The sequence below is a fragment of the Chinchilla lanigera genome, unplaced genomic scaffold (genome assembly GCF_000276665.1).
Source record: "Chinchilla lanigera isolate Chin_1 unplaced genomic scaffold, ChiLan1.0 scaffold00049, whole genome shotgun sequence".
Classification (NCBI taxonomy): domain Eukaryota; kingdom Metazoa; phylum Chordata; class Mammalia; order Rodentia; family Chinchillidae; genus Chinchilla; species Chinchilla lanigera.
Genome location: NW_004955450.1, coordinates 12419569 through 12445784, shown reverse-complemented (window position 1 = coordinate 12445784; position 26216 = coordinate 12419569). Strand labels below are relative to the sequence as shown.

At 50.5% G+C, this 26216-nt stretch overlaps 1 protein-coding gene across 1 annotated transcript in view; it reads left to right on the top strand.

Moving 5' to 3' along the window:
- The window catches only part of Tln2 (talin 2), a gene marked incomplete in the record, with an annotated part of 349184 nt that overhangs the window by 294448 nt on the left and 28520 nt on the right, over positions 1 to 26216 (top strand). The window contains 8 exon segments of the mRNA XM_005393813.2: positions 1969 to 2088; positions 7320 to 7466; positions 9300 to 9466; positions 10296 to 10479; positions 13767 to 13892; positions 14060 to 14176; positions 16368 to 16553; positions 19667 to 19774. Coding sequence (XP_005393870.1) covers positions 1969 to 2088; positions 7320 to 7466; positions 9300 to 9466; positions 10296 to 10479; positions 13767 to 13892; positions 14060 to 14176; positions 16368 to 16553; positions 19667 to 19774 — 1155 coding nt within the window.

The window sequence follows — 26216 nt, the reverse complement described above, 5'->3', positions numbered from 1 at the left end:
TTTCTTATTTTGTTTTTGTTAAAACGTGGTGGAAACAGAACTGTATTGTGTGACTCCTTAGACCTAAGTGGCTTTGCGAAATAGTGAGTACTAGCTTAATAAGTTAAAAGTCATACAGAGGATGGCGGGTGATGTCCTCAGAGGATAGAAATTCGTAGGAAAAGTTCATACTAACTTTTGAAGGCTCAGGTGCCGCTGGGCAGAATTTTTCAAGATGCCTCTTTGGTGTTTCCCGCATAAGCCTGAGCTGAGAAGTCGAAGTGGCTTTCCTAGCTGGAGGGACCAAATCAGCCACCGTCTAGCTCCTGTCCCAGCACGATGGCCCGGCCCCCTCTGGCTGGTTCTGTCCTATAATCATGTGTCCACTAGAGGTTGAGCTTGGACCACGAAGGTTCCTTGGCTGCTCTGCTCACTCCTGGGAATGGGGGCTGTGCCGGTGCCAGGCTGGGGAAGGAGGGAGGGAGGGGCAGTGCCCAACCCAGTGTGTCGTGACAAGACAGAGTGGAGCCCAAGTTGTCCTTTCGGGGAGCACAGAGGACCAATCACAGGTCGCACCCCACAGCCCAGTGGTAAGGTTCAGCGGTGGGAGATGTTTCTGAGTGGCCTCAAGGCATCTCTGGCTCTGGGCCGCCTGTCCCGACCCTTGGTGTGTGTGATGCGAGAAGCCCACCCTTGGGGCTACCTGGCTGCTCCTGGGACAGCTGCCTCGGTGCCTTTAGTTGGAGAGATGCCCGTTGTCCATCACGGGTTTGTCCCAGGATCTTTGTGCTCGCACACACAGCAGCTGACGGCGTTCGCTGTATGCTCCTGAGACGCTGCACTAGGGTGCGGCCTGTGACGTTTCCTTGTGAACATGCCTTGGGTGGGATGCCTCTGCTTCGATAGATGAGGAGGCTTGGTAAGGCCCTTTAATGGCGAGGTCTTAGCCGGCCACAGAAAGGCGGTATTGTCGTCCAGAGGGAGTGTGGAGGAGAAAAGCCTCTGGAGGGAACAGAACGCTTCTCTGGGTGACAGGTTAAAGCTGCTACTGTACAGATTTAATAATATTTTTATCCGAAGTGGGAAGAAAAGCTGGAAACTAGGATGTTAGCTAGGTGAAATTAAGTTGCGACACATTCTCCTATGAACTAGAGGACTGTCTTGCCCATGAAATGTAGGACATTGGCCACACCGGACTGTGTGTGTGTGTGTGTGTGTGTGTGTGTGTGTGTGTGTGTGCTTAAGAGAGATACTGGGGCTCGAACCCAGGGCTCTAGCATGGACCAACATCCCAGCCCTTTTATTTTTTATTTTGAGATAGGGTCTTGCTAAATTGCCCAAATTGGGCTTGAACTTGTGACCCTTCTGCCTCAGCCTCCCAGAGTGCTGGGATTAACAGGCGTGCACCACGGAGCCTGGCTTGGCTACAGTCTACTCTTAACTAAATGTTCGGTTGGAACCTCATCATGCTTTGGCACAGATTTCCCACAAAGCTGTATTCTCTGAGTTCCCTCCAGACACTGGCTGCTCCACCACTTCTTATTCACGACTTCCTAAGAGCCCTGTGTTCGTGCCCTCTCTTACACGGTGCGACCCCAGAGACCAGACCAGCTCTGCACAAGGCCTGGCCCCAGGTGTGCCGTGCACTCACTCGTGCCCCCTGGTGGTGTTTCAGGGAACTTCCTCCGGCCTTGCCACAGGGCACCTCCCAAGAGCAGGCCCTGGGAGCTGAGCTAACGGCCGGATGCTGAGCTCGTGCCCACTGGCCCTGCCTCAGCTGCTGGCCTGAGACGGCCCCGCGGGGTGTGCACACTGGGGTCTGTTGCGTGTGGCACAGCATGGGCCCTGCTTGAGCTGCCCTCTCCGGCAAGCAGCCCGGAATGCCAGTCCTGCCTTTGCTCGAGAGGGGCTTGTGAGCAGGCTGGTATTAACACGTGGTTCTCATGCCTTTTTCTGTGTGTGTGTGTCTTGCTTGTTTTCTCTTTCCAGATGACTAAGTCGGTTACTAACCCGGAGGAGCTGGGAGGACTGGCTTCACAAATGACCAGTGACTATGGGCACCTGGCTGCCCAGGGCCAGATGGCAGCTGCCACGGCTGAACCAGAGGAGGTCTGCCACCTTCAGGCCCCTGTTTTAGGACTCACACACACAGGGGTGCCCACCCCCGGGTTTCTCTGTAGCCTAGCAGCCGGAACTAGGTTTCCTCTGGGCCGTGCAGCTGGCCCTAAGTTCACCCCACAGCTCTAGGTTGGGCTCAAGTCCGTTCTGAGGATGGCCGGCTGAGAGCTGCTGGACAGAGGGACTCTGCTGGCGGTGCTTTGCCAATCCCCCTTTCCGCCAGCCCTTCATTCTCTTAGCCTGCCCGAGCCTGGGGCTACCGTCCTGTCACGACCTGCTCGCACTGAGCAGCCCCTCAGCCGTGCCGGTATTTCCCAGGACCTCCCAGAAGAGTGGGGAGACCCAAGTGTGAGATTTCACTGCCCCTCTCGTTGGAAAAGCCTGCTTGCACGACACAAGCCTTGGCTGAGTGTTCCTGGTGAATATCTAGGAAGAGCCAGGTCCCATCCCCGTGCCTCTGGTGGCCTCTTCAGTCTCTACCTGCCGCCCTTAACTAGCTTTCCGTCAAGGCCAGTGTCCTCCTGGCCTCAGCAGGCTGTGCTCACAGGGGCTTCAGATGGCAGCAGGGAGGCCCCACAGCCACCGTCTAAAAGCTGTTGCCTGTCACAGACCTGAGAACTGGAGCGTCCACTGGGCACACAGCGTGGACGGGGCCCCAGAGGGCCGAGGGTGCCCGTGTTAGGTACACCCAGAAGGGCCCCAGGGCCCGAGGAACTATGGGGGTCTTCGGGGAAATCAAGCTTAGTCTAAAAAACAGAATGATGGAGTGGGTTGCAGGAACCCCCAGGACGTAGAGGTAACTGCATTCTGTGAAATTCAACAAGCTGTTTATTGAGCACAAACCCTGTTCAAGACACTCCTAACTGAACAGGGCTGTCAAGGCACAAGGTTATAACGCATCAGCTCCTCTCTCTGTAACGACAGTCACTGTCCTCAGGTTCCTCGGTGCTGCAGTTTCTCCTGGGAGTCAGGTCCAAGCATGTCTAACAAAGATTCCCGGAGATGCTGCAGAAGCGAAGACCCCGAAATCACACCTCTAACGTGCTGTGTCAATGCATGCGAACAGATGTGTCGTATATATGTCCTTGCACACATATATACCTAGCATGGGACATTTCTAACAGTGCCTGTGTCTTCAGATTTCAGAGTGATTAAGTTTTAGGCTGCAGCATGAATAATGGTTTGTAATAAGCGTTTTAAGTCACTCCCAAGAAAGAACAGTATGAGAGACCCATGTCTATATTTTCCTAACTCTTTTACACAAGCTTGTCTGTCTTTTTTGAAAATAGACTCTGCTTTACTAAGACTACACTATAATTCTAGCCCTAATTTATCTAGACATGGCATTCACTTTATTAACATGTAATTTTGAATTTCATAAATAAGTGAAAGGAAACTTACGTTACAGTAAGGCACCATGTGGTTGGACAAAGGGAAGAAGCATTTGGCTTTGAAGAGGAGATTGAAAACAGAGAGAGACCGTGTTGCAAAGGGGGTTTGGCTGGCTATCCACAGAATCTTTTAAAAATGGGATCCTCTCCCATTGCCTCCCTTAGCTTAAATGCTGACCTGCCTGAGTTCTCTGCAGCGCCCTTTCCTCATCAGAGCTCCTACGAGCTAGGGACACCGTGTGTGAAACAAGATTTTCTTACTGCCGTACAGACTATCGAAGCAAAATATCAACTAATGCCAAAGCAACACCGAAAGAGAACGTACAGCTAAAAGCACAACAGGTTACTTTGGTTACTGGCCTTGTGTTGTACCAGCTGATGTTTTCATTAAGGTTTTCTCTTTTCACTTACGTCTTGAGATATATTTTACAGTCCAGACATGAGCACAGTGACCTGGAGTGAGAGGGGGCAGAGTATGTAAAATTACCAGTGGCTTGTAAAGGAAACTTTTGGTGTGCATTTGTCGGGCAGATATTTGGGGAGAAAACTGAGATGGTTAGGAGATCCCTGAAGCACTGCAGTTTTATATTCCAAGATTGTGGACTTATTTGTATACCCAAGGGGGTCCCACATCACGGCGTGTGAGCATATTTATATCCAGAGTGCAAGTAACAAGCAGCTCGTTTCGCTGCAGCCCTGCTGGCTGCTGTGTCAAGTCAGCACTTTGGTCTTTTCCAAGATGTGACAATTACAGGAAAAGCCAGAGCTCTGCCCTCAGACTCAAGCGGGATCTTTATCTGCTTATTTTTCCACGGAAAGTTTAAACCTTTGTTAACATCACTGTGAAAACTTTTCAGAAAAAGTTAAAACCCGCTGGCAGCTTTGCAATTTGAGGTTAGTTTATCTCAAAAAAGAAAAATAAGAAAAGGGAAAGGGAGGGAAGGGAAGGGAAAAAGAGAAAGTTAGAAGGAAGGGAGGGAGAGAGGGAGGGAGGGAGGAGAGGGAAGGGAAGGAAGTTAGTTGCGATTTTATGAGCCACGACTCCTAAATGAAAATTCTGGGGGAAAGCTTTTATGACTACAGCTTCGTCCCTAAGGAAAATCTGCTGTGACCCCTTGGAACATTGGATGTCTTAAAAACCAGTGGCAAGAACCCACCGCCCTTTCCCCTAGAGGAGATGCATGTCCACTCCAAAAGTCTCTAAAACCTTCCGCTCCAAGACACACTTCCCACTTTGAGGCTAGAGGGGGTAGCTAGTTATGTTGTACACTACTCTTTGCTCTTTTCTCTTTTCTCTTTTACTCTTTTCTTCCATTGTCCCTATCAGCGTTTGTCAAAAAGGTCTGGTACTGCCTTTTAACTTCCACAAGCTCTTCCCAGCAGCTAGTATTGCTGGGTCTGGTTTCAGATGCAGTTGCTCTTAAAGTCCACAAAAAGTCTGTATATTGGTTTTAGGCAGCAAGGAAAGACGGTCAGTTTTTCTTAGATTCCCTTCCAGTTGTAATCAGATCCAAAACTTCATAAAGACCAGTCTTTTAATTTCCCTCCAGGCACAAAACCAGGAGATGGTTTTCTCCGTTGTAATTTTATTTGGGCAAGAAGGGAATTGAGGCTTGAGTAGTGCTTTACTAAAGCTGCCAATTTAAAACCCGAAGTCTTCGAGCTACATTCCTTCATAATAATCTCTGCTTGTACGTTGAATCTCCCTGTAGGTCTTACAGAGTTGGGTCATATTTGCTGAGAAGCTTTGCGTTGCTTTGAGAAGCTGAACATTTTTCAACCCCTTATCTGTTTGAACACAGTCTTTCTAGAATGTTCTTCATCCCATACAAAATGTTCTGTGAAATCGCAGGTAGAGTAGCTTGATTCTGTTGCCCTTGCGCATTTAAGCGCCCTCTGTCTCACTCACCTGGAAAATAATACAAGCGCAGTTCCGCCCCAACTCCAGGACAGATACTGTGATGGCAACTTCACATTTGCTCTCTGAAGCACAGTAGGTGAGACAAGAATCATTTTTTCTTCCCCTTTCCACAGATAAGCAAACTGAGGGTCTGGGAGATTACCAAAATCCCTCAGGACCACAACACTAAGTTCATTTTTATTGCAGTCACTTTAACCAGTTTGAACTGGTAAGGACTTTGTTATTTTGAAATTCTGTAAATGTTTCCCCCACCACTTCTTCCTCGGCTTAAATTTCCATCAGCCTTCATCCTGTAGAGGTCTGTGCTCAACCTGGATTCCAGGGCTCTGGCTCGTAGATTAGCTTTGACCCTTGAATACGTGGATTTGGAAGACCTCAAGAGCTAAACTGAGTTTAAAATTTTAACGGCTTATCCTCTGGCTTTATCTTCACCTTGTTTTTGAGCCAACAAACATGCCCAGCAAAGAGATCTGTTTGAATGGTGTCACGGCCCTGTGGACCGAGCTCTGTGCCTTGTCTCTCCCGGGTAGCAGCCTCACTTACTGCTGCCCTGGTCCAAACCTTTGCAGAGCTGTGCTGTTGTAGGATCCAAGGATGCCGCTCTGTTGTACATCATATGGGTGGCTACAGGACAGACCTGCCTGGCCAGGAAGCTTTCCCAGCAAGCAGTGGACGATACAGAAAACAGCCAAACAGCAGCTCCATTTTCTGGGTCACCACCGTCTTCTACTAGGTGGATTTAGAAGTCTTTCAGGCCTTAAGGAGTTAGGAGCAGGACCGTTTTTCCCTTAGAGCAGTATTACTTCACGGGAGAGGGCACTTACAGTTTCCCCACTCTGCAAAGCGACATCCTAAAACTCTGACTAACGAGGTGATAGTGGAAGATAGATAGCATCCAGGTGGCCAAAACCTCCCAGGCATTCCTCATCATACCTGAGAACGTTCGGTGAATATTCCTGGTATGTCGTCACTGGAAGAATCAAACGCAGCTTCCAACTGTTGTAGATTCTTGAAAGCCACGCCAGTGCATACTTAGTTTCATTTGCTTTGTAGTCACTTACCTAGTCTGGAGAGCAGCTGTATTGGTCAGGCCCAAATAAAATTTGATGTGAAGTGGAACCAGAGGAGTGCGTCCTTGAAGCCGTGCAGGTGGGGTTCATTAGAGCTTCCAGGAGGCAGCAGGCAGCTCACCCACAGTGGCGCTCACTTGGCTTCTCTTAGGCAGATTACCTTTTATAATCACACAGCCCAGGGTCGTTAAACTCCTGCCAAGCCTGGAGTTCTGAAAACATCCCTTTCTTAAGGAAACCTCAAACCCGGCTTGATAGACAGGAAGCCCATGCTGTACACGGTTGCTCTCCCTCTGTGGCGCAGCTGAAGGAGGCATTCTGCCCGGTAAACATACCAATTTTGTAAGACTCTGAATGCTTTAAAATATGATTAATACTAAAGCTGTATTTTGAACCAGTTACCATCTAGGGCTGTTGGGAGGAGTACATGAAATGCATAACCTGCCTCAAAGAGGCCTTGACACATAGTAGAGTCTCAATAAATGCTTGTTGAATGAATAACAGAATCATCCGTTGGGGGTTCGTGTAGCTAACCTTCTTATCAGGTGGCTTGGGACACAAATGCAATATACACCAGAAGAGGTTACACACATCAGGAAGGTATTACGCTAGCGTGATGAGCTGCAGGCTTGCTACATGAAGACTGTGGGCATTTTACAGCCTCTAAAAAGGGAAGCTAAATCAACCAAATTCCATACTTCACCAAACACAGACTCCTAATGGGAGTGGAATTTTCCTAGCCAGGCTCCCATAGGGCACAGGAAAAATTTTCCACGTAGGGCAGGCCTCAGTGGCAGGGTCCCGTCACACCACCTCTCCCTCTCGGGCTTGCCCCTGCAGATCGGCTTCCAGATTCGCACGCGCGTGCAAGACCTGGGCCACGGCTGCATCTTCCTGGTGCAGAAGGCGGGCGCCCTCCAGGTGTGCCCCACGGACAGCTACACCAAGAGGGAGCTGATCGAATGTGCTCGCGCCGTCACAGAGAAGGTGAGGAGAGGCCCCGGGCGGATGTGGCCGCTGGCTCTCAGGCACTGCTGTAATGGGAGACAAAGGTGAGAAACTAAGTCAGAGCCGATCCAGCGGAGGCGGCTCTCTTCTCCCTCCACCCGGGCCCCTCTCAGGAAGGGGGAGCTTGGGCAACCCCAAGGGCCTGAGAAACAGCGCGTGACAGGAGCTGTCTGAAAAGCCCACCTTCTCAGAGGGCTTTCCTGCAGAGAAACCCTGTCAAAGCCGCCCTCAGAGACAAGACCCAGCCGGGACAAGGCCCTGTCCTGTGTCCGCTTGGTCCTCCTTCTCAAGAGGCTCGCGGGTGCTAAGGACCAAGTTAGAAGGGCAGTGCAACCTCTTCACATACGGTCACACGGTGAAGCCCGGCAGCGCTAAGTGACTTCGGGGCTTGTGGCCCCGATGTGGAGAGCAGGCACTTTGCACCCCTCCTTGTCACTTGACATGAACCTGTTTGTAGAGAGGCTCTCTTAGTGTAGCAGGCGAGACTCTAAGAGCTTAGCCAAGTTACTTTACTTTCCCAGGCCTCGATTTCCTCATCTCCGAGGCGAGGACACAAATCAGCAGTCGCGGGCTCGCAGATCTGTGAAGATTAGACGTGATGATATGCCTAAGCGTGCGTGGCTCCGTGCCAGATGGGGAGCTCAGCCCCGAGCACGTTCTAGCCACTGTTTGCTGTAAACGTTCCTCTAGAACTGTGTTGAGGAAGTTTTCTCTGGTTAAGAAGGTCCTTTCATGCCCAGTAGTTCTTGTATTCTCCTGCAGGGTTTTGCTTTGTTTTGTTTGTGCTGCTGGGATCCAAGACCTTGTGCATGTTAGGCAAGCGCTCTTCCCCTGCTCAGCAGCCTGCCCCTGTGGACCTCTGGCTTTGCTTACGTCTCCAGGTCGTTTCTCAGCAGAGCTCTTCCGCGGGCTGTGCAAGGCACAGGCCGGCGTGTCCATGCTTAGGTGGCTGTGCCTCTCCCTGTAGCCCGCAGCACACAGAGCTCTGTACTGTTTAGAAGCTTGGCCACAAGACCGGAGGGCAGGCCAGGGAGCCCTACCTGGAAGCCACCCACAGAAGCTGCTCTATCCAATGCCTGTCACCCAGGCTGAGGCTCCACAGCCCACAGGACTGTCCAGCCCCTTTGGCCTCTGCAGGATGAGGCGATCAATCTGTCAGCTTGAGGAAGGCATTTCCCCCCTCAGGGCCTTTCCCTGTTGTGGAAGTCGCTCTCGCCCAGGTCCCATTGACCGCTTGCAGCAGCAGTCACAGTGGGACCCTGTGGGGCACCTAGGCTGCATGCTGTGGCCGGGCAGCGTGGTCTCCTGAGCCGGTCTTGGCCTTGCGCCTCTCCCAGCAGATGGCCCCTGATGGAGGACACTTGGAGAAGAGCCGAGGGCAGGGAGCTAGCCGGCTCTTAGCCAGTATTTTGGCCGCGTGTTGCTCCGTGCCCCATGCCCCATCCCACCTGCACCTGGTGTGCGTGCCTGGTGTCCTTGTTACCTGTCTTAGGGTATAGGTCGTGCACCCTGGACCATGAGCCCAGCAGTTCAGAACTGCCTGGTGCTGAGTCATGAATTATGGCCCCCTTGTGAATATGTTAATTCTCCCATCACACCCTCAGTGGTAAGAAGTATGGCCCCACTGCACAGATGGAGAAACCCAGGCCTCCAGAGTGAAGCTACTTGCCCAAGGCCGTGTGCCTGTGAGTGGCAAAGCCGGTGTTGGGACCGAGGCTGCTGATTCCAGGCCGCTGCTGTGAGCTCTCAGGGTTTGCAGAGCAGCCACACGTGGGGGCTCTGGCTCCCCTCACCATCCCTTGCTGCCTACAGGTGTCCTTGGTGCTCTCGGCACTCCAGGCTGGAAACAAGGGAACCCAAGCATGCATCACAGCCGCCACTGCCGTGTCTGGGATCATCGCCGACCTGGACACCACCATCATGTTTGCGACAGCGGGGACACTGAATGCAGAGAACAGCGAGACCTTTGCAGACCACAGGTACCAGGGGACCGGGCAGAGGGGGGTGGGGCAAAGGCCAACACTTGCTTTGGTCGTGCTGCCTGGGGACCAGAAATGGGGGGTCTCTGCATTTCAACAGGAAAGATGCACCGGTGGGGGAAGCGAGCCACGGGATCAGAACAAGCCCCCTATACCACTGTCAGCGGGGTCCTGTTTGCCCTTGACCGTGGCTGCCCTAGCAGCGGCCTGCCCCAGCGCACAGTAGCGCTTTCATGTCTCGCTTGGGTGGCCAGAGAGCAGCTCCTCCAGCGGCTCACCCACCCAGCAGATGGGGGGTGACGGTAGGCGTGTGAAGCCTGCTGTCTCTCCGAGGCCTGCGCTGAGAAGGCGGGTGCTGGGGCTGTGTATGTACAGCTGTGGGCCCTGCGTCCTCACCACCTGCCCAGCCCCACTCCTCCTCCCTCCAACCCAGCGCTGGGCCCAGGAGGAGATTCCCTGTGCTCAGTCGTTCTTCCCAAAGCCCAGCGCCCTAGAGAAGATGCCCCAGCCTGTGTGTCCTCGCTCTCGCTGTGGCTCTCAGGTGGCCTAGGGAACAGTGGGAGCCACAGAAGGTTTCAGGCTGGGCTCAGCAGCCAGCACCCTGGGCCCAATCCCTTGTGGGACTTTCTGTTCCCTGCTGACTGTGCGTACGGGCTGGCCTTCTCTCCTGTCCCCAACTTCGCCTCCCTGGAAGACATGCGCTCCTTGACGGGGGACGCAGAACACACCACCTCTCCTCTCCAAAGCTGCCTGCCAGCGACTTCTTTCCTAACCGCAAGTAAGCCAGGGTTGCCCTTCGTCTCCACCCCTCTGCCCCGTGCCCTCTCAGGGAGAACATCCTGAAGACAGCCAAGGCCTTGGTGGAAGACACAAAGCTGCTCGTGTCCGGGGCTGCGTCCACTCCAGACAAGCTGGCCCAGGCAGCCCAGTCGTCGGCAGCCACCATCACCCAGCTCGCTGAGGTGGTCAAGCTGGGGGCAGCCAGTCTGGGCTCGGATGACCCTGAGACCCAGGTACGTACAGGTCAGAGTGCCCTCCTCCTCGTATCCCCCCGACAGAGCGGGCACCTGGCCTAAGAACAGGGCTCAGACATGAGGTTCCTTCTTCTCGCTTTTTGTATGGCGTATAATTGACAAAATCATATATACTTAAGGTGTACAACATCACATTGGAAATACAGGTCCATTGTGAAATGATTACTACAATCAAGCTAATTAGTATGTCTTTCCCCTCGCATACTTAAAGGAATCCTTAATTTCTTCTGCGTAGAAACATTTTATGATAGCACAGTCAGAAAATAAACGCAAACATGCTGAGCATCTCATTCCCAGGGACAGATTAAAATACCGTTCTAGACAGCTTCTTCCCATCTCTAGCCATGAATGCATGTTTGAAAATAAACACTCGGCAATGCCATATATGCTGTTTTATAACCTGCTGTTTTACTTAACAAAATATACTGAGTACTTTTTCACTCCATAAATTCATGTCAGCATCTCAATCTCTTAATGATATTTTTAATAGTTTTTTCCATCCCCCATTACCCTAACCCACCCTCCCCTCCCTCTTCCCCTTACTCCCCTCTTGTGTAATAATCACCTCCCTTCTATTTCCATGTCATCCTTTTTGATTTCCACACATTAGAGAAAATGATATTTGTCTTTGAGTCTGGCTTGTATCGCTTAACATCATGATGTCCAATTTCATCCATTTTCCTCAAATGGCATACATTTGTTCCTTACAGCTGAATAATACACTACTGTGTGTATATACCACAATTTCTTTATCCATTCTTCCGTTGAGGGGCACCTCGGCTGGTTCCATCTCTTGGCTATTGTGAATTGTGCCACAGTACTAGGGGTGTGCAGGTGTCCCTTTAGTATGCTGATCTAACTCCTTCCGGTATATACCAAGGTGTGATATAGCTGGCTCATAGGGTAGTTACAGTTTCAGTATTTTTAGGAATCTCACATAGATTTCCATAGTGGATGTACTAATTTATACTCCCAGTGGCAGTGCAGAAGGGTTCCTTTTCCCCTGCATCTTTTCCTTTTGTTTTGATTTGTTTTGTTGTGTCTTGAGACAAGAGTCTTTCTATCTAGTTCAGGCTGACCTTGACCTCACTATGTAGCCATACTGGCCTCAAGCTCATAGCAATCTTCCTGCCTCGGCCAGCACCTGCCAGGCAAGTGCAAGGTCCTGAGTTCGATTCCCAGTCCAAAAAATAAATCTTCCTGCCTCAGACTCCTGAGTGCTGGGATTACAGGTGAGCACCACCATGCCCGGCTTGAATTGATTTTACTACGGGGTGAAAGATAGGGCTCTAGTTTCCATCTTCTACACCTGGATATCCAGTTTGCTCAGCACTGTTTATTAAAGAGGCTATCTTTCCTCCAACCTTTGCTTTTGGCCCCTTTGTCAAGAATTAGATGGCTGTAGTGGCATCGGTTTGTTTCTGTGTCCTCTGTTCTGTTCCATTGGTCTATTTTTTGTGCCAGCACCATGTCGTTTTTGGTACTGTGGCCTCGTGGTACATTTTAAATTGGGCGTTGTGGTGCCTCCGGCCTTGCTTTTTATGTACTCAATGGTGGCCTCAAGCGCCCTGGTGTGCTTTTTTTTTCTACGCTGGCTGTTCTGGGTCTTTTGTGTTTCCATTTTTTCTACACTGGCTGTTCTGGGTCTTTTGTGTTTCCATGTGAATTTTAGGATTGCTTTTCTAGCTCTGTGAAGTAATGTGATTGAAAATTTGATGGGATTGCATTGGGGAGATCACTTTTGGTAACGTGGCCTTTTTAACAATACCGTGGTACCTCAGCTCATGAACGCTTTTGTTTACCAACAATGTGATTTGCAAACAGAAGCATTCCACAGAATTTGGTTTTTGTTTGTGAGCTCTGCATCCAGTGATGAACACGACCATGGCCATCGTTTCTAGAATCGTGGAATGAATTCAGTTCGTGAACCGAGGTACCACTGTATTAATTATGCCAATCCGTGAGCATGGGCAGTCTTTCCAGGGTCATCAGCAAATAGATGCTCTTCTTCCCCGGAATGCAAACCTTAAACCGTTCTGTTCTTGCTCATCCCGGCACTCTCTCCACTTCCTATTGCCTGACCTGTACCCAGTCCACCCGTCTGTGCGGACCGAACTAGGTAGAGAGCCACCCATCATGCCTGGGTGGAAGACCATCCCCTTCCTTCCTGCCGCCCTCCCGAGCAGCAGGCCCCACACGGAAACCTTCCCTGTGCCCCAGTTAGCCCTTCTGCCAATTTCTTCTTGAGAACCTCAGAGTACCAGATGGTTGCCTATGGAACTCTAGACCATTGCAGAAATCCCTGCCTGTAGACATGTGTTTACTCCATGGAGAAGGGAGGAGTTGGAACCACGTCCCACAGCCAGAGCTCGCTCACCTCGCCTCATACCCAGCTGAGAAGTGACCCATCCTGGAGCATTTAAGTCTTTAGATAGAGAAAAGTATCAAATTAATTTTTATCAGGCAATAAAGTAGAATCAAAACATGAGCTCCTATGTACCCACCCCTGGGCTTCAGCAGCTTTCCTTTACAGTCTCACACACACACACACACACACACACACACACACACACTTTTTTTTTTATTAGAGTAAGAATGAGATTGGCCCGAGCAGTTCCGTGGCATTAGCTGTAGACCCCGTGTAGTGCAGCATGTCATCGTGCTCCAAGTGAATTTGTACTCCGTGGCTAGAAACTAGAAACTGCCCTTTCCTCTTCCCCTCTCTCTGGGAACCACCACTTTGTTCTGCTTCTGTGAGTTGGCTGTTTTAGATACCTTGTGTGCAAGGGATAGTGTCACACATGGTCCTTCTGGGCCTTCGTCACTCAGCGTAATGTGCTGTAGGGTCACCCATCGTGTCGTACGTTCCAGCATTTCCTTTTTTTTTTTTCCCTGCCATACTGAGGAATCAGACCCAGGGCCTTTGCACCAACCTCCATCCCCAGGGCTGCTGCGGAGCGCTGCACCCAGGCGGGAGGTTGGGTTTTGTTCTGTGTCTTGAGGCACAGTTTGACAGTGTGCCTGCAGTTGCCACCTAGGAGGCTTGAAAGAGGCTGCGTGTTTAGATCCAAGTTCCCCGTCCTAGCTCAATATCAGCCTCCCCCGGGGCAACTTCAAGTCCAGGTTCACGCTCCAGAATTTCCAGGGGCGTCTTGTGCAGCCGCGAGTGGAGGGACCTACCTTTCTCTCGTCCCCCCTGCCCTACACGGAATGCCCGGGGTGAGCAGGTCAGCACCTCCTCACCTGGGCTCTGTGCTCTCTTCCAGGTGGTGTTGATCAACGCCATCAAAGACGTGGCCAAGGCCCTCTCTGACCTCATTGGTGCTACCAAAGGGGCTGCTAGCAAGCCAGCTGACGACCCTTCCATGTACCAGCTCAAGGGGGCCGCCAAGGTGGGGTGGAGCTGTGTGAGGGGTGGGGGAATCCCCAGAGAGAGGGTTGGGAGGACACATCTGCGCGTCCTTCCACTATAGGAGAGAGAGGTGTCTGCTTGTGGCACTCAGCTAAAAAGACGAGGGACGGGACCTCAAGCAGCGTGCCGTTGTGTCTTCCTACGCAGGTGATGGTGACAAACGTCACCTCTCTCCTCAAGACTGTGAAGGCGGTGGAGGATGAGGCCACCCGGGGCACCAGGGCGCTTGAGGCCACCATTGAGTACATAAAGCAGGAGCTCACGGTAAGAAGCCAGCGGTCACCTCCCTCTGCACTGGTGTCCACCAGCTGACCAGGGCAGGGGCTTCTCCAAGATTCTTGACTTAGAGGGTCTACGTGAACTCCTGAACTAGGGAGCCCCGTGCCCCTGCCCTCTGGGAGCACGTGCTCACTGCAGGTGTCGCTGGGTTTGGCTAGGGTCTACTGATAACTGTGATCGAGGAACTTATCATTTAGAACAATCTCAGTTTGATTCCATTAAAATTACCAAAGCATGAACTGAAGCATTACAGAAGGTTCCTGGCCACAGGGAAGTCCAGCGGCCACCCCCACGCGCCTTGCCCTCTCACCAAGGCTGCTGTGTACGGCCTGTGTTGGTTCACGCTGCTGGCCACAGCCGCTCGTACTGCTGCGCATGTGTGGAACTGAAGCCTTGGGTTCGCGCTTGGGAGGACAGCCGAGGCGCCTTGACGGGAGGCGCTTTCCTTTGAAACGCTCTCCCGTTGGTTTGTTCGGCCCATACAGACATCAGCCGACGGGGCCGGGGATATAGCTCAGTGGCACAAGCACCTGCCTGGCAAGCGCAAGGTCCTCAATTCGATTCCTTATACCCAGAAAAAAAGGTTTAAAAAAAAAAAAGACATCGGCCGAGTTCATTTTTGCTTTGTGCCATCACTGCAGAGGACAGCTGGAGGTCCTAAGACAGGAATGTTACTGTCCTCTGTCGCGCCGTGAGGTTGTACATCAACTCCGCCTAATCCGCACAAATAGAATCACACTGGTGAGGAATGGCTTTGCTGTGAGATTTCTTTTTAATAGGAAGGCTGACCACAGATGAGCCGGTCTTTAGTGGGAGGGGAAGAGTCGAGGAAATGCCTCTGCTGCTGGCTGTGCACCTTTAGAAGTTCCCCTTCCCACAGTGACCTGAGAGGGAGCTGTGGAAATGAGCAACTCCTCTTGGTGCTGGGATGGAGGCTTGGGTTCTTCTGTCCTGTCTTTAATGGATCCAGCCTTGGTTGATAGGCTTAGCTCATATTTTAAAGAAGAATCTAAAAACTGTGGGAGTAAGTAACTCAAAAGCTGGCGGTCTCCTGGCTGCCTGGGCTGGGCGTTTCCCACCGAGTCTAGACCCAGGCGCCGACGGGTGTGAACGGGCCTGCTGGTGGCAATGGGTCAGATTTGGAGGTTGGCGCTGTTGTGGGAAGTTACCGACCCTTGGTCATGCTAGGTCTAGCAGTGGGATTTAGGGTTCAGCCAGGCTGTAGTTCCTTACCGTGGGTACCATAAGCGGGGGTGGGAACCTGGCCGTGTGACCTTCCTTCGTTGCAGTGTTCAGGAGCACATGTGCGGTTGGCAGTCCTGGGATGCTGGGTTGCAGCTGCCCGTTTCCAGGGGTGGTAACATTTGACACCAGTCGCACCTGGCAGGAGCACTGTCTGGATTGTCACCTCTCCCCTGGAGTCTTCCCTGCTGAAACATGGTTGCTTAGAGCCAAAGATAGGCGGACCCTACCTGAGAAGGGGTCTTCCTGTGCAGGGACAGACACTAACTGGACACACAGCCCTGGCACCAGACACTGGTGTTTGAGAGACCAGACCAGCAGAAACAGCTCCACTTGGTTGACAGGTGAAACCAAAGTGGGCTATTGACTTACCATGGTTAATTTATTTCAGCTGCTCCAAAGGTGTGTGCATGGGTTTAAATAATTCAGAGTCACCGTGTCGCATTTGACATGAACACTTCTGCACAATTATGCAGTTATATTTGTAAGACAGGCTGAGAATAGTAGGAGCTAGTGCTTCATTTGCCCCAACCCCACACCCGCTTCCAGAGAGGGGGAGGCTAGAGTGCTCACGCAGATCAGTCCTGCCGCAGAAGCCACGTTGGGACTGGGAGTTTCTGAAAATTGCGGAAACACCAGCAGGGATGGGGGAAGAGAAGTGGGAAGCCACAGGCCATCCAGAAAGGGCAGTGCCCCTGTGTGTCACTGCGCACCAAGCACTGGCGTGAGAGGCTTGGGCACACTAGAATCTTGAAAGCGAGGACAGAGTGACTGTCCTCAAATTAAATTTCTAATTTCCTGCTATTCGACAATTTCTTCAGGTTGCTGGCTTGGTTCTCAGACACCGAGACCCGAGCCTGGCTGGAGCAGGATAAGTTACTTCTTGTCCTTTCATGTTTAATGATTTTCACCTCTTCCCATTTCTGACTTCCAGGTGTTCCAATCAAAAGAGGTACCTGAAAAGACATCATCACCTGAAGAATCGATAAGGATGACAAAAGGCATCACCATGGCAACAGCCAAAGCCGTGGCGGCTGGGAACTCGTGCAGACAGGAGGACGTGATTGCTACCGCCAATCTGAGCCGGAAGGCCGTGTCGGATATGTTGACAGCTTGCAAGGTAAAGGGCTTGGTGTAGTTTTAGGTGGGTGGATAGACGTTCTGTGTCCTGACTGAGCCATTTCCTGTGGTCTGGAGAAGGTACTGGGGAGCAGCTCCGTACTTTGTAGTGAACAGAGGGGGTGCGTAGGCATCCACCTGGGGAAATGGTGCACAGATAGTTCTGTGTCACCCGCTGTCCAGTCCTAAAGCCGGCATGGAGGCCCTCCCGGGGATAATGGGGGGTCCCTCTGGCGTCAGTAAAGGGGACTGCAGGTGCTGCAAGTATGCACCATGTTCCCTCTGCCCCCAACCACCACCCCCCCCCCGCCTCTCCGGCTCAGGCACGTTGTGCCAGGAAAGGTGCCGCTGTCACTGGGTAGGAAGTGAGTTAGAGGAATCAGGAACTGACTCATGAACCGAGTCTTCCCCGCTGTACCAGAGACCCTGGAGAAAACTTCCGAAGCTCGGGTGACAGGAGCAGCTCCTCTAAGCCTGCGCCTTTATTTTATAGTAATTTTTTGTCCTTTGAGAAAATGAACTAAGATAACCCCACTCACCCTGCTCCCCACCAAACACCCGACCCCACACCTTCCCCCTTCCGGGAGCAGCGCTGCCCCGGGGACTGACTCTGCTCCACTCAGGGCGGGATGCCCCTGCCACGCTCCCAGGAGGGGGAAAGGACTAACGTCTGGGTCCGAAGGAAGAGACGTTCCTTGTGGTGAAGAGTTCCATCGGGGTCGCAGTGCAGGTCCAGTGCTGATGGCTTCTTGGGACCCCTTCAGAGGGGACAGAGGGTTTGGAAGTACAGGGGGCTGCAAGGAGCTGGCCACAGGAGATGCCGTCACAGCTGTGGGTCTCCTAGGTGTGGGGAGGAAGGCTGGGGGCAGGGGCGGGCAAGGGGGTAGGCCGTTCTCATGAAGGACTAGGCCAGGGAGTTTGGACTCTGGCTGGAAGCCACAGGTATCTGCCATTTCCATGTACTCAGTGGACCCAGCCCAACACACGTGATAGCTCGCAAACGGGTTACAAATCCAGAGTTGGGTTTACCTGGCAAGCTGTGGCTCAGAGCATCATGGTTCCACACAGAGCACCTCCTATTTTCCAAGGGGCTTTGTATGTGTTTTCTCATTTGACCCAGGTGAGGACAAGAGTAATTGCTTCAGTGTGTTAGATGGTGACAGAGGAGCTCAGAGAGGTTAAGGGGCAAGTGTCCCTGCAGAGCCTTGAGCCGCCTGTCAGGAGAGGACTTCGGAACACTGACAAATCCTTCCGTCCCCTGCATCCCTTCTCCCTCGGCAGGGAGGAAATAAGGCAGCTTGCCAGGAGGAGGTGCATGCAGTAAGGCACCTTACCCTTTGAGAACGTGAATCAGGGGGCCGGGGATATAGCTCAGTGGCATAAGCGCCTGCCTGGCAAGCGCAAGGTTGTGAGTTCGATCCCCAGTACCGCCAAAAAAAAAAAAAAAGAGAAAGTGAATCAGGATGAAAGTCTCACATGTCACACAGAAGGGCCACGTTGCCCTGTTTAAGCACAGCCTTGACGCTGATTGGGGCAGCCAGGACCAAGGCAGCGGCAGCAAGACCCGTGTGGGCTCATCTCACCGGGGAGAATCCCTCCAATCCCCCGGCTCGCCCAGTCCCCAAGCGCATGTTCATGTGTGTGTCTGTCTGGTCTTGCTGTCACGTGCGTACGTTTGTGATAGATACAGTTTCCCATCTGCTGTTGTCAATGATGCGGTGTTTCTGACTTTTTAATATCTACCAAGTTTTCTGATAGTGAAAGTTGCCTCTCCCTTGTTACCAGATATTTAGGTTGTCTCCATTTTTTATCGTGAATTTCCCTGTCATAAACATCTTTGGGGATATCTGGATTATGTCCTTGGGCTAGGCTCCCGGAAGTGGAGTGAGTGGGTCAATGATATGACACTTGAATTACTGTCAGATTGATCTCCGGAAGGCTCTGCCCAGTTACAGAGCCACCGCAGCAGGCAGGGTCTCCTCACCCTCACCTTTCCCACAGCCCTAATTGAGGGCCTTGCCCATGACCTGCCAGAGGTGATGATGAGGGCCCTAACAGCTGCGTCTTCCCAAGGCAGTGTCCCTAAGACAGGCGCCACGCTGTTGGAGGCACAGGTACAGGAAGGAACAAGATGTGGCCATGCAAAGCACGGCTGTGGGCTCCTTAGCCTCAGATGAGTCAAACCTGGCTCCTGCAGGACAGGTGCTCGCCACTCCTCCAGGGTGGGGACAGCAGGAGAAGATCTACAGGTGTCCACCTGTACCCCCTCCCTAGAGAGCGCAGCCAGCGTGGAAGATCATGGAGGCTGGCTGGTGTTCCCCTTCAGCCTGACCTTTTATTCTATTGCATGATTTCTATTGGTCTTGAGCTGTGGCTTACATATAGTTGTGTATTTTATGTGTTTCTGAAGGCCTCCCCTTCATCTTGTTTCCAGAGCAGAGCTATAGGAGGGAGATAAGCCAAGGGGGTGAGGTTGCCAGTTTTAGCAAATGACAGACCAGGTATTGCATACTTGTATTAAAATGGTTTGTATTGCTGATCTGAAATTCTGGTTTAACGGGTTATATTTTATCTGAAGTTCAGATCTAACTGGGTTTGTTTTATCTGTCAGCCCTGTGGGTCACCGTGCCCTCTGAAGTGGTGCATCATGAACCACTGGAGGTGGCAGATCCCAAGTGCAAGGAGAGGGGTGACATGCTGTGTTACCGTGTGCTCTGGGTTGCTTATCTCAGCATTTGTGTAAAGTGGGGTGAATTATTTACAGTGCCTGGGGGGCAGCCTGGTTGCAGGGCCCTCCCTGTGCTGAGCGAGGCAGAGGTAGTAGGTAGTCTCCTGGGGAAACTCTGATTCCCAGTCTTTCCTGGGTGCTTTGGTGCATGTAGGATTTTTTTTTAATTTGAAAATAGGAGGGTGGGAGAAAGAAGACCTGAACTCGGGTGTTTCTGTCAGAGTCAGCACACATGTGAGAGGATCTCCTGGGGATGTGGGCGATGATGGGGAGGTTGGCAGGCTTCTCAGAAGCCAGGGGGTCCCACTGGCCAGCACTGTGGCCGGTGAGCTGCCCACCCAAGGTTCCTCCTGCTCTAAGGTGTCGACGTCCCTTTCTCTCTCCAGCAAGCGTCCTTCCACCCTGATGTCAGCGACGAGGTGCGAACGCGAGCCTTGCGGTACGGGACGGAGTGCACGCTGGGCTACCTGGACCTTCTGGAGCATGTCCTGGTGGTGAGGAGTGACATGGGCTGGGAAGCTAGGGAGGGGCTGTGTCACGGTCCCCTGACCTGGCTGATTTGGACACAGTCCCCACAGGCGCCTCCTGCGAGGCCAGGGCTGGGCTGAGTGGAAAAATCAGATCAGGACCTGGACCCAAAAGTGCAGTATGCAGGTATCGGCAGCTACTATAGAATCCAGGAGAGCCAGGTGCTGCGTGGTGCCAAAGAGGCAGGACTCGCATGGAAGAGGAGTAGCAGAGGGAGGAACAAAGGTGCAGAGGGTTGGGGCCCCCCCTGGAAAGTATCGGGATTCTTGTGCCAGAGACCCTAGCTCATCCTGCGAGAACATGGTAGGGAGGATCGTCGCTGCTGCTACAAGTGGCTTTGGCCTCTCGTTACTGCCTCCCGTCCTGGAGTGGCAGTGACTCCCCAGGCCAGGATGCCCATTGTGGAGCTGTGTTCAGATGGCAGTAGAAGATACCAACGAAGAGCTGTGGGGGCCGTGGCCAGGGGATTGCCCATCCCTGCAGCAGCCTCGAGTTGGTATAGGCTCCCAGTTCCTGGGGTGGCCTGACTCCCTGCACACCCCAAGGATCTAACATGGAAATCCAAGAACCAGGCACAGGGTGCATCTTTAGAACCTTATGAGGTCTGGGGCAGCCCCTGAGAGAGTGTGTTCCGAAGACAATTGGTGTCTCCCCTGCCCCAGCTCTTCCGAACCTAAAAAGGACACATAGTGGACGCCCTGTCCTATCCACAACTTCCCTACCCTGTAGAGGAGGGCCAGCAAGCCTTGTGTTGGCTGGGCATGCTTAGTTTTTGTCCTTCATACTGTATAACCACATGAGCCTGCCAGGGTGATTTGAGGCCCATAGAAGTCTGTCCCTTGGTTGAGGTCCTGTCGCTGTTCAGCAGACCTAGGACCACATCCTAAGTATCTTTATTCCAGTTCTGTATTCATTCTAGCATTCCGCTGCCTTATCCTTAAAATAAGTTGTCCTCTGATGTCAACCATTTTTTTTATTTTAAAGAAAGGAAAATAAACAGTAAGAGCAATGGTATAAGATTTCAAAACAATTCTGGGTATTTTCCCAGAAGAATTAAAAACATCATACCACAGCAATATATGGGCACCCATGTTTATAGCAGCACAATTTGTCATAGCTAAATCTTGGAAACAACCCAAACGCCCATCCACTGAGGAATGGATAAAAAAAGATGTGGTATTTTTATACAATGGAGTATTGCTTAGCTATAAAAAAAGATAAACTCAAGGCTTTTATAGGTAAATGGATGCAAATAGAGATTATACTCAGAAATAAAATAAACCAGACCCGCATGTGTAACCATTGTATTGTCTCCCTAGTGTAAGAACCTGAAAGAGTAAATAAAACCCAAAAGGTACAATAGGTATTGTGAAAGGGAAAGAAACTGCTCAAAGGAAGGAACAACTGGGATGAGGGAAAGGAGAAAAAGAAAGAAGGAAGGGAAAATATAGATAGAAAGATGGATGGATAGATAGATAGATAGATAGATAGATAGATAGATAGATAGATAGATAGATAGATATAGAAGGATAGCTGGGATAACTGTAGTACTGATGTCTAATGGTTTATTGAAAGGAACAGTTAATGCTTAATTTTTTTTTGACCATTGTTGTATTCTCATATCTGGTAATCTGAACAACTAATTTGAAGAGAACAGTATGCAATACAACAACCATTGGTGAGTTCCTACATCTTGTCTAGTGAAACTCTATCATTTCTAAAGGGGTTTTTTTTTTTTGTTTTTATTTTTTACTCTCTTTAATGGTTTGATCAGTCTTGTATTCTTACATCTGGTAATCTGAGCAACTTCGTTGAAGATAACAATATGTAATATAGCTCCCACTGTTAATCCCTATCATTTTGTTCTGAAACCCTGCATCATTTTTATTGTTTTTGCTTTGTTTTGTTTTTGTCTATGTTGTTGGTATTTTGCTATTGTTCTTTTTATTATTATTATTATTATTATTATTATTATTCTCTTTTTTAAAAATTTAATTTTTTAAATTTCAAAAGAAGATTCTAGGAGAGTATCAATGGTCAGTCCATTGTGTGTCAACCACTTTAGACTTTTTAAGGAATCAGTATATCTTTTGGGAGAATAGCTCCTCTGGGGTTATGAGCTTTGGGCTCCCCATGAGTGACTCCTTGTGAGTAGGGATCAAGGTAAGCAGAGGGCTGAGGAAAGAGCAGCCTAGCCCGGCACACCCGTGGGCAAGGGGCCTCTGCGGTCCGATCGGATCAGCTAGGTATGTTGTAGAGAGAGTGTTCAATCCAGGAAATTCAGTGTAAAGAGAATAAATCCAGCAAGACTTCCAAAAGGCATCTGCTTCTTTATGGAACAATATAAAGTGGTCACCCCTTATCTTCCGAGTGTACATTCCAAGAGATCTGTATATACTGTGCTTATGCATCCTGTCTGAATGAATGCATTTCGGGTTCAGTGAGCGTTTCGGGAACCCTAGGGCAGCTCTGGGCTGTTCATTCCAGGCATTTTCCATTTACTCTTTTCAGACTGGGGTTGACCTCAGGGAACGCGGGTAGGGGTGACCGCTGCATGTTTCCTGAGTCCTTTAAAACCTTGTTGTAGTAAACACTGGACAGTGACATGAAACAGGAGTTCAAACCCTGGCCACGCACGGCCCCGTTCTTACCTGGGCTCCGGTTTCCTCAGCTGTTCGGCAGGCTTGTGTTGAGGGTTAACTGAGCTTCTTGGGAAACGCAGGACTCTGGGCCGAGAGGGCTGCTGGGTGCCTTCCAAGGGCTCCCACCTGGCAGGGGCTGTTTCCAAGCTTGCAGCAATAGTATCCTCTGCTTCCTAAGTGCGGGCTCCCTCCTGCACTCCCTCTCTTGTTTTCTCTCGAATGCTTTTGTTTTTGTCTTGTTCATGGAGGGGAGGGAAGTGCTGCAGGGATCCCTTCTTTGTAATTCCCGCTCTTCCCACCCCACTCACTGGTGAACTGTCCTCCCTTAACTGTGTGGTTAATCACCGGCACGACGGTTGTGGTCCAGGCTAGCAAGTTCCACCTTTGCCCTGCGTGAGTCCAGGTCTCGCTGCAGGGGCAGCCACCTCCAGCTTCATCTCTAACAGAGCTTCCACAGAAAGGGGGCAGACGGCCTTGGAGATGGTCAGTGGAGTGGAGCAATCCCTGTTCACTCTCCAGAAAAAGGCAGCTGATTTGGAGGAGGGGTAGGCTTTTCTTACAAAGAACTTCCTCCTATTAGAGAAGGAAATGGCACCCTGACAGAGCGCCCTCCCTGACACAGGCTGACTTACACGCTGTCCGGGACTGCACGCCAGCAGCTGCCTCCGCGAGAGGTTTCTCCTCTGCTCTGAGCCCGCCTTGTTGGGCACGCGGGCGAGACAGGGCATCCCAGTGTGTTCAGGGCGCATCTCTCCGAGGGGCTGGCAGACAGCCGGCCACTGTGCCTGAAGGGAGGACAGGGGGGTCCAGGATCTCGCAGAGCATTAAAGAAGGTCTGCGAACCATTCCCAGGCTGCAGTCAGAGGGCCCTGCTGAGCAGTCGAGGTGTCTTGGGGCCTGGCAGTTAGGAGGGAAGAAGGGCCACTCCTTTCTTCCCCAGGGCCCTGGCCAGAAGGCATTGTACTTTATGGCCGCGTGTGCTTCTCCTATGACCGATCACATCTCGGTTGTGTGCTGTCATGGATTCTTCCTGTGTCCACTACAGATGCGGAACTCAAACCCTGTGTGTTACCAACGTGGGTGTTGACATAGCTACGAACACGTCCATCTGCATTTTTCACTGTTCTGGGCAATTACTGTCTGTCGTCGTCCATGATTAGACACAAGAATGCTGTGTTTCTCCCAGGCTTTTCAGAGGGCTTGGGAACCTAGTGCTGACATGAAAGTACTAGTTAGGAAGAAAAGCTAAATGATGATAAAGCTAATTTTATGAAATAAACAGACTCTCTCCTCTTTTTGCAATAAGAATTTGGCTTTTGTACCTCAAGGGTGACAGGTGCTGATGGCTATGACGGCCGAGGATGTGGATGAAGTAGCGTTGTGTGTTTATTGTCTTTAGTAAGCTAGACACACGCTTTGAAGGCATTTTCTAATGTAAAAATATAAGAAGGAAACAAGCCTCTTTCCAAGCAATTGGCATAAAGATATAAAAAAAAAGTCAAGTTCCTAACTAAAAATTACAAAACCGCTGTGAGAGCTCTGCCACCTAAAGTGTGAGCCTTTATCAACATCCAAGTTCTGCTGCAAAAAATAAGTTTCTCACACTTCGTATGATTAGCGCAGGCTTTGAAGAGAGCTAGGCTGAAAGGGGCTCAGAGCCAGGAGCACTGTACTGTTCTGAGGAGCCTGTAGGCCATGAGTCTGCAGAGGCCAGCTAGAAACCCCGCAGGAGATAGGGAAAATGAGAATACGTCCAGCGTGGAAACTTCTATTGAGGTTTCAGGGGGAGTTCTAACTGACAGAATCTGTAAGCCCAATTGCTAATTTAAAGACGTCAGAATTTTGCTCAAGTTCTCTTTAGGGTAGGAGAAAGAATACTAAGATCACATATTTACAAGCTATAGAAAAAAGCAATTAAAAATACAACTAGACACATACACACACCCTATCCCTTACCCTACCCTTGACCTGCACAGAAAGCTCGTGTATGACCAGGTGACCGTGGTATCTCTATTCTGAAGAAAATCAGTGTAAACCAGAACGGTAGCAGGTCTTGGGGTAGCTCTCCTGGGATGAGTTAAAAAGTCATCCTTGAGGATCACTCACAGAGAATAGGTAAAACCCTGAAAGCTGAACATTGGCCAGGTAATCATCCAGTTTTTATAAAAGGAGAAAGAATGCTCTTAGAAATTAAGGGTTAGGAAAGAAAATGAAGGTTTAGATAAAGTATCCACCCATCTGGAGAATGGAATTGATTCTAAGGTATACAAGGAGCTTTTCTTTAATGGACAACTTGTCTTCAATTTGGGTGCATAAAAATGTTGGTGAGCTTACACTGTTTTAGCATTATTCAGATAAAAGACCTTAGAGCCGAGGATTCTTCACCTTTTCTAGGTGCTGCATTCTAGTAGTACTTTCAAAAAGGCTTAAAAACACAGAAAATAGTATCACCAACCATGCACCCACTATCTATAATTAACTCACTTTGTTAATTAACCTATTGTATTTGCTTCAGACGCTTAATTTTAAAGAAATATGTCTGTAACTAATTTTGTATCCTTCCCAGTCCAGTTCTCTTTTTCCTCTACGTAGGCACAAATAGGTATCGTGATTTTAACATTCGTAAACTTTTGTGGGTCTTAATTGAAAGCCCTGGGCCATTTGCTGCCACCACCACTGCCTTCCCAATGCCCCGCCCCTTCATCAGAGAAACAGGAGCACAGATGTGCAGAATGGCCCGTAAACTGTAGAGGGGTCATAGACCCAGAAGGTCAGTTGGAACCCTTTGGAGTGTAGAGACTCCGAAGCTAGACCCCTGCCTGGGGTGTCCTGTGTTTCGAGAACTGTTCACCTCTCGACAACATACAGGGTTTCACGGAGGCAGAGCCACCTCCCTGTCACCCTGGGAGCTGCTCAAGGAAGCTTTGGGGACACCCAGTGGAGGGGTGTCGGCCGCCTGCAGTTGCTGTATAATGCAGCATAAATCCTTGCAGGGCAAGAAGCAGCCACTTACTTTGCTGTACACGTCAATATTTCTGCAAAACTATGAGATCCCTAAAAGGGTTAAAATTCACTTCTGCTGGCAGAACTAAATTTGGGTCTGTCTCTCGCCTGCTAGTAGGAATTGTGTTGATTGAATGGTAGGATAAAAATAGAACTCCTTTCCTCCTACCTTATCTAAGGTCGGGGTGCTTAGAGGACCACGGCGTGCACCAAGTGGTACCTTCTCCACTCAAGGGCTCTTGTGTTAGAGACAGAAGTATGTAATCATTCTGCCTTGATGATTTAAGTGACTCTCCCGCCACACCTGTAAATTTTTCCAGCTCTGGTACGGTGTAAGTGATACACAATAAACGACACTCATCGAAAGTACACAGCTTGAGTATTGACATGAGTGCACACATCTGTAGCAGCTTCACCACAATCAAAGTGATGAATATATTTATCAGCCCCCAGAATTTCCATGCAGCTACTGATCTGCTTTGTATTACTGACTGTTTTTTGTAGACTTTTGTATCAATGGAATCATAGAACATCTACTTTTTGTCTGATTTCTTTCAGTTCCATCCACATTGTTGTGCATCACCAATAACTTGTCCTCTTGATTACCAAGTAGTATTCCATTGTATGGATGTCTCCTAATGTGTTTATCCATTCCCCTGTTGGGAGCTGGGGATATAGCTCAGCAGCACAAGTGCCTGCCTGGCAAGCGCAAGGTCCTGAGTTCAAGCTCTGGTACCAAAAAAACCATAATGAACTATCCGTT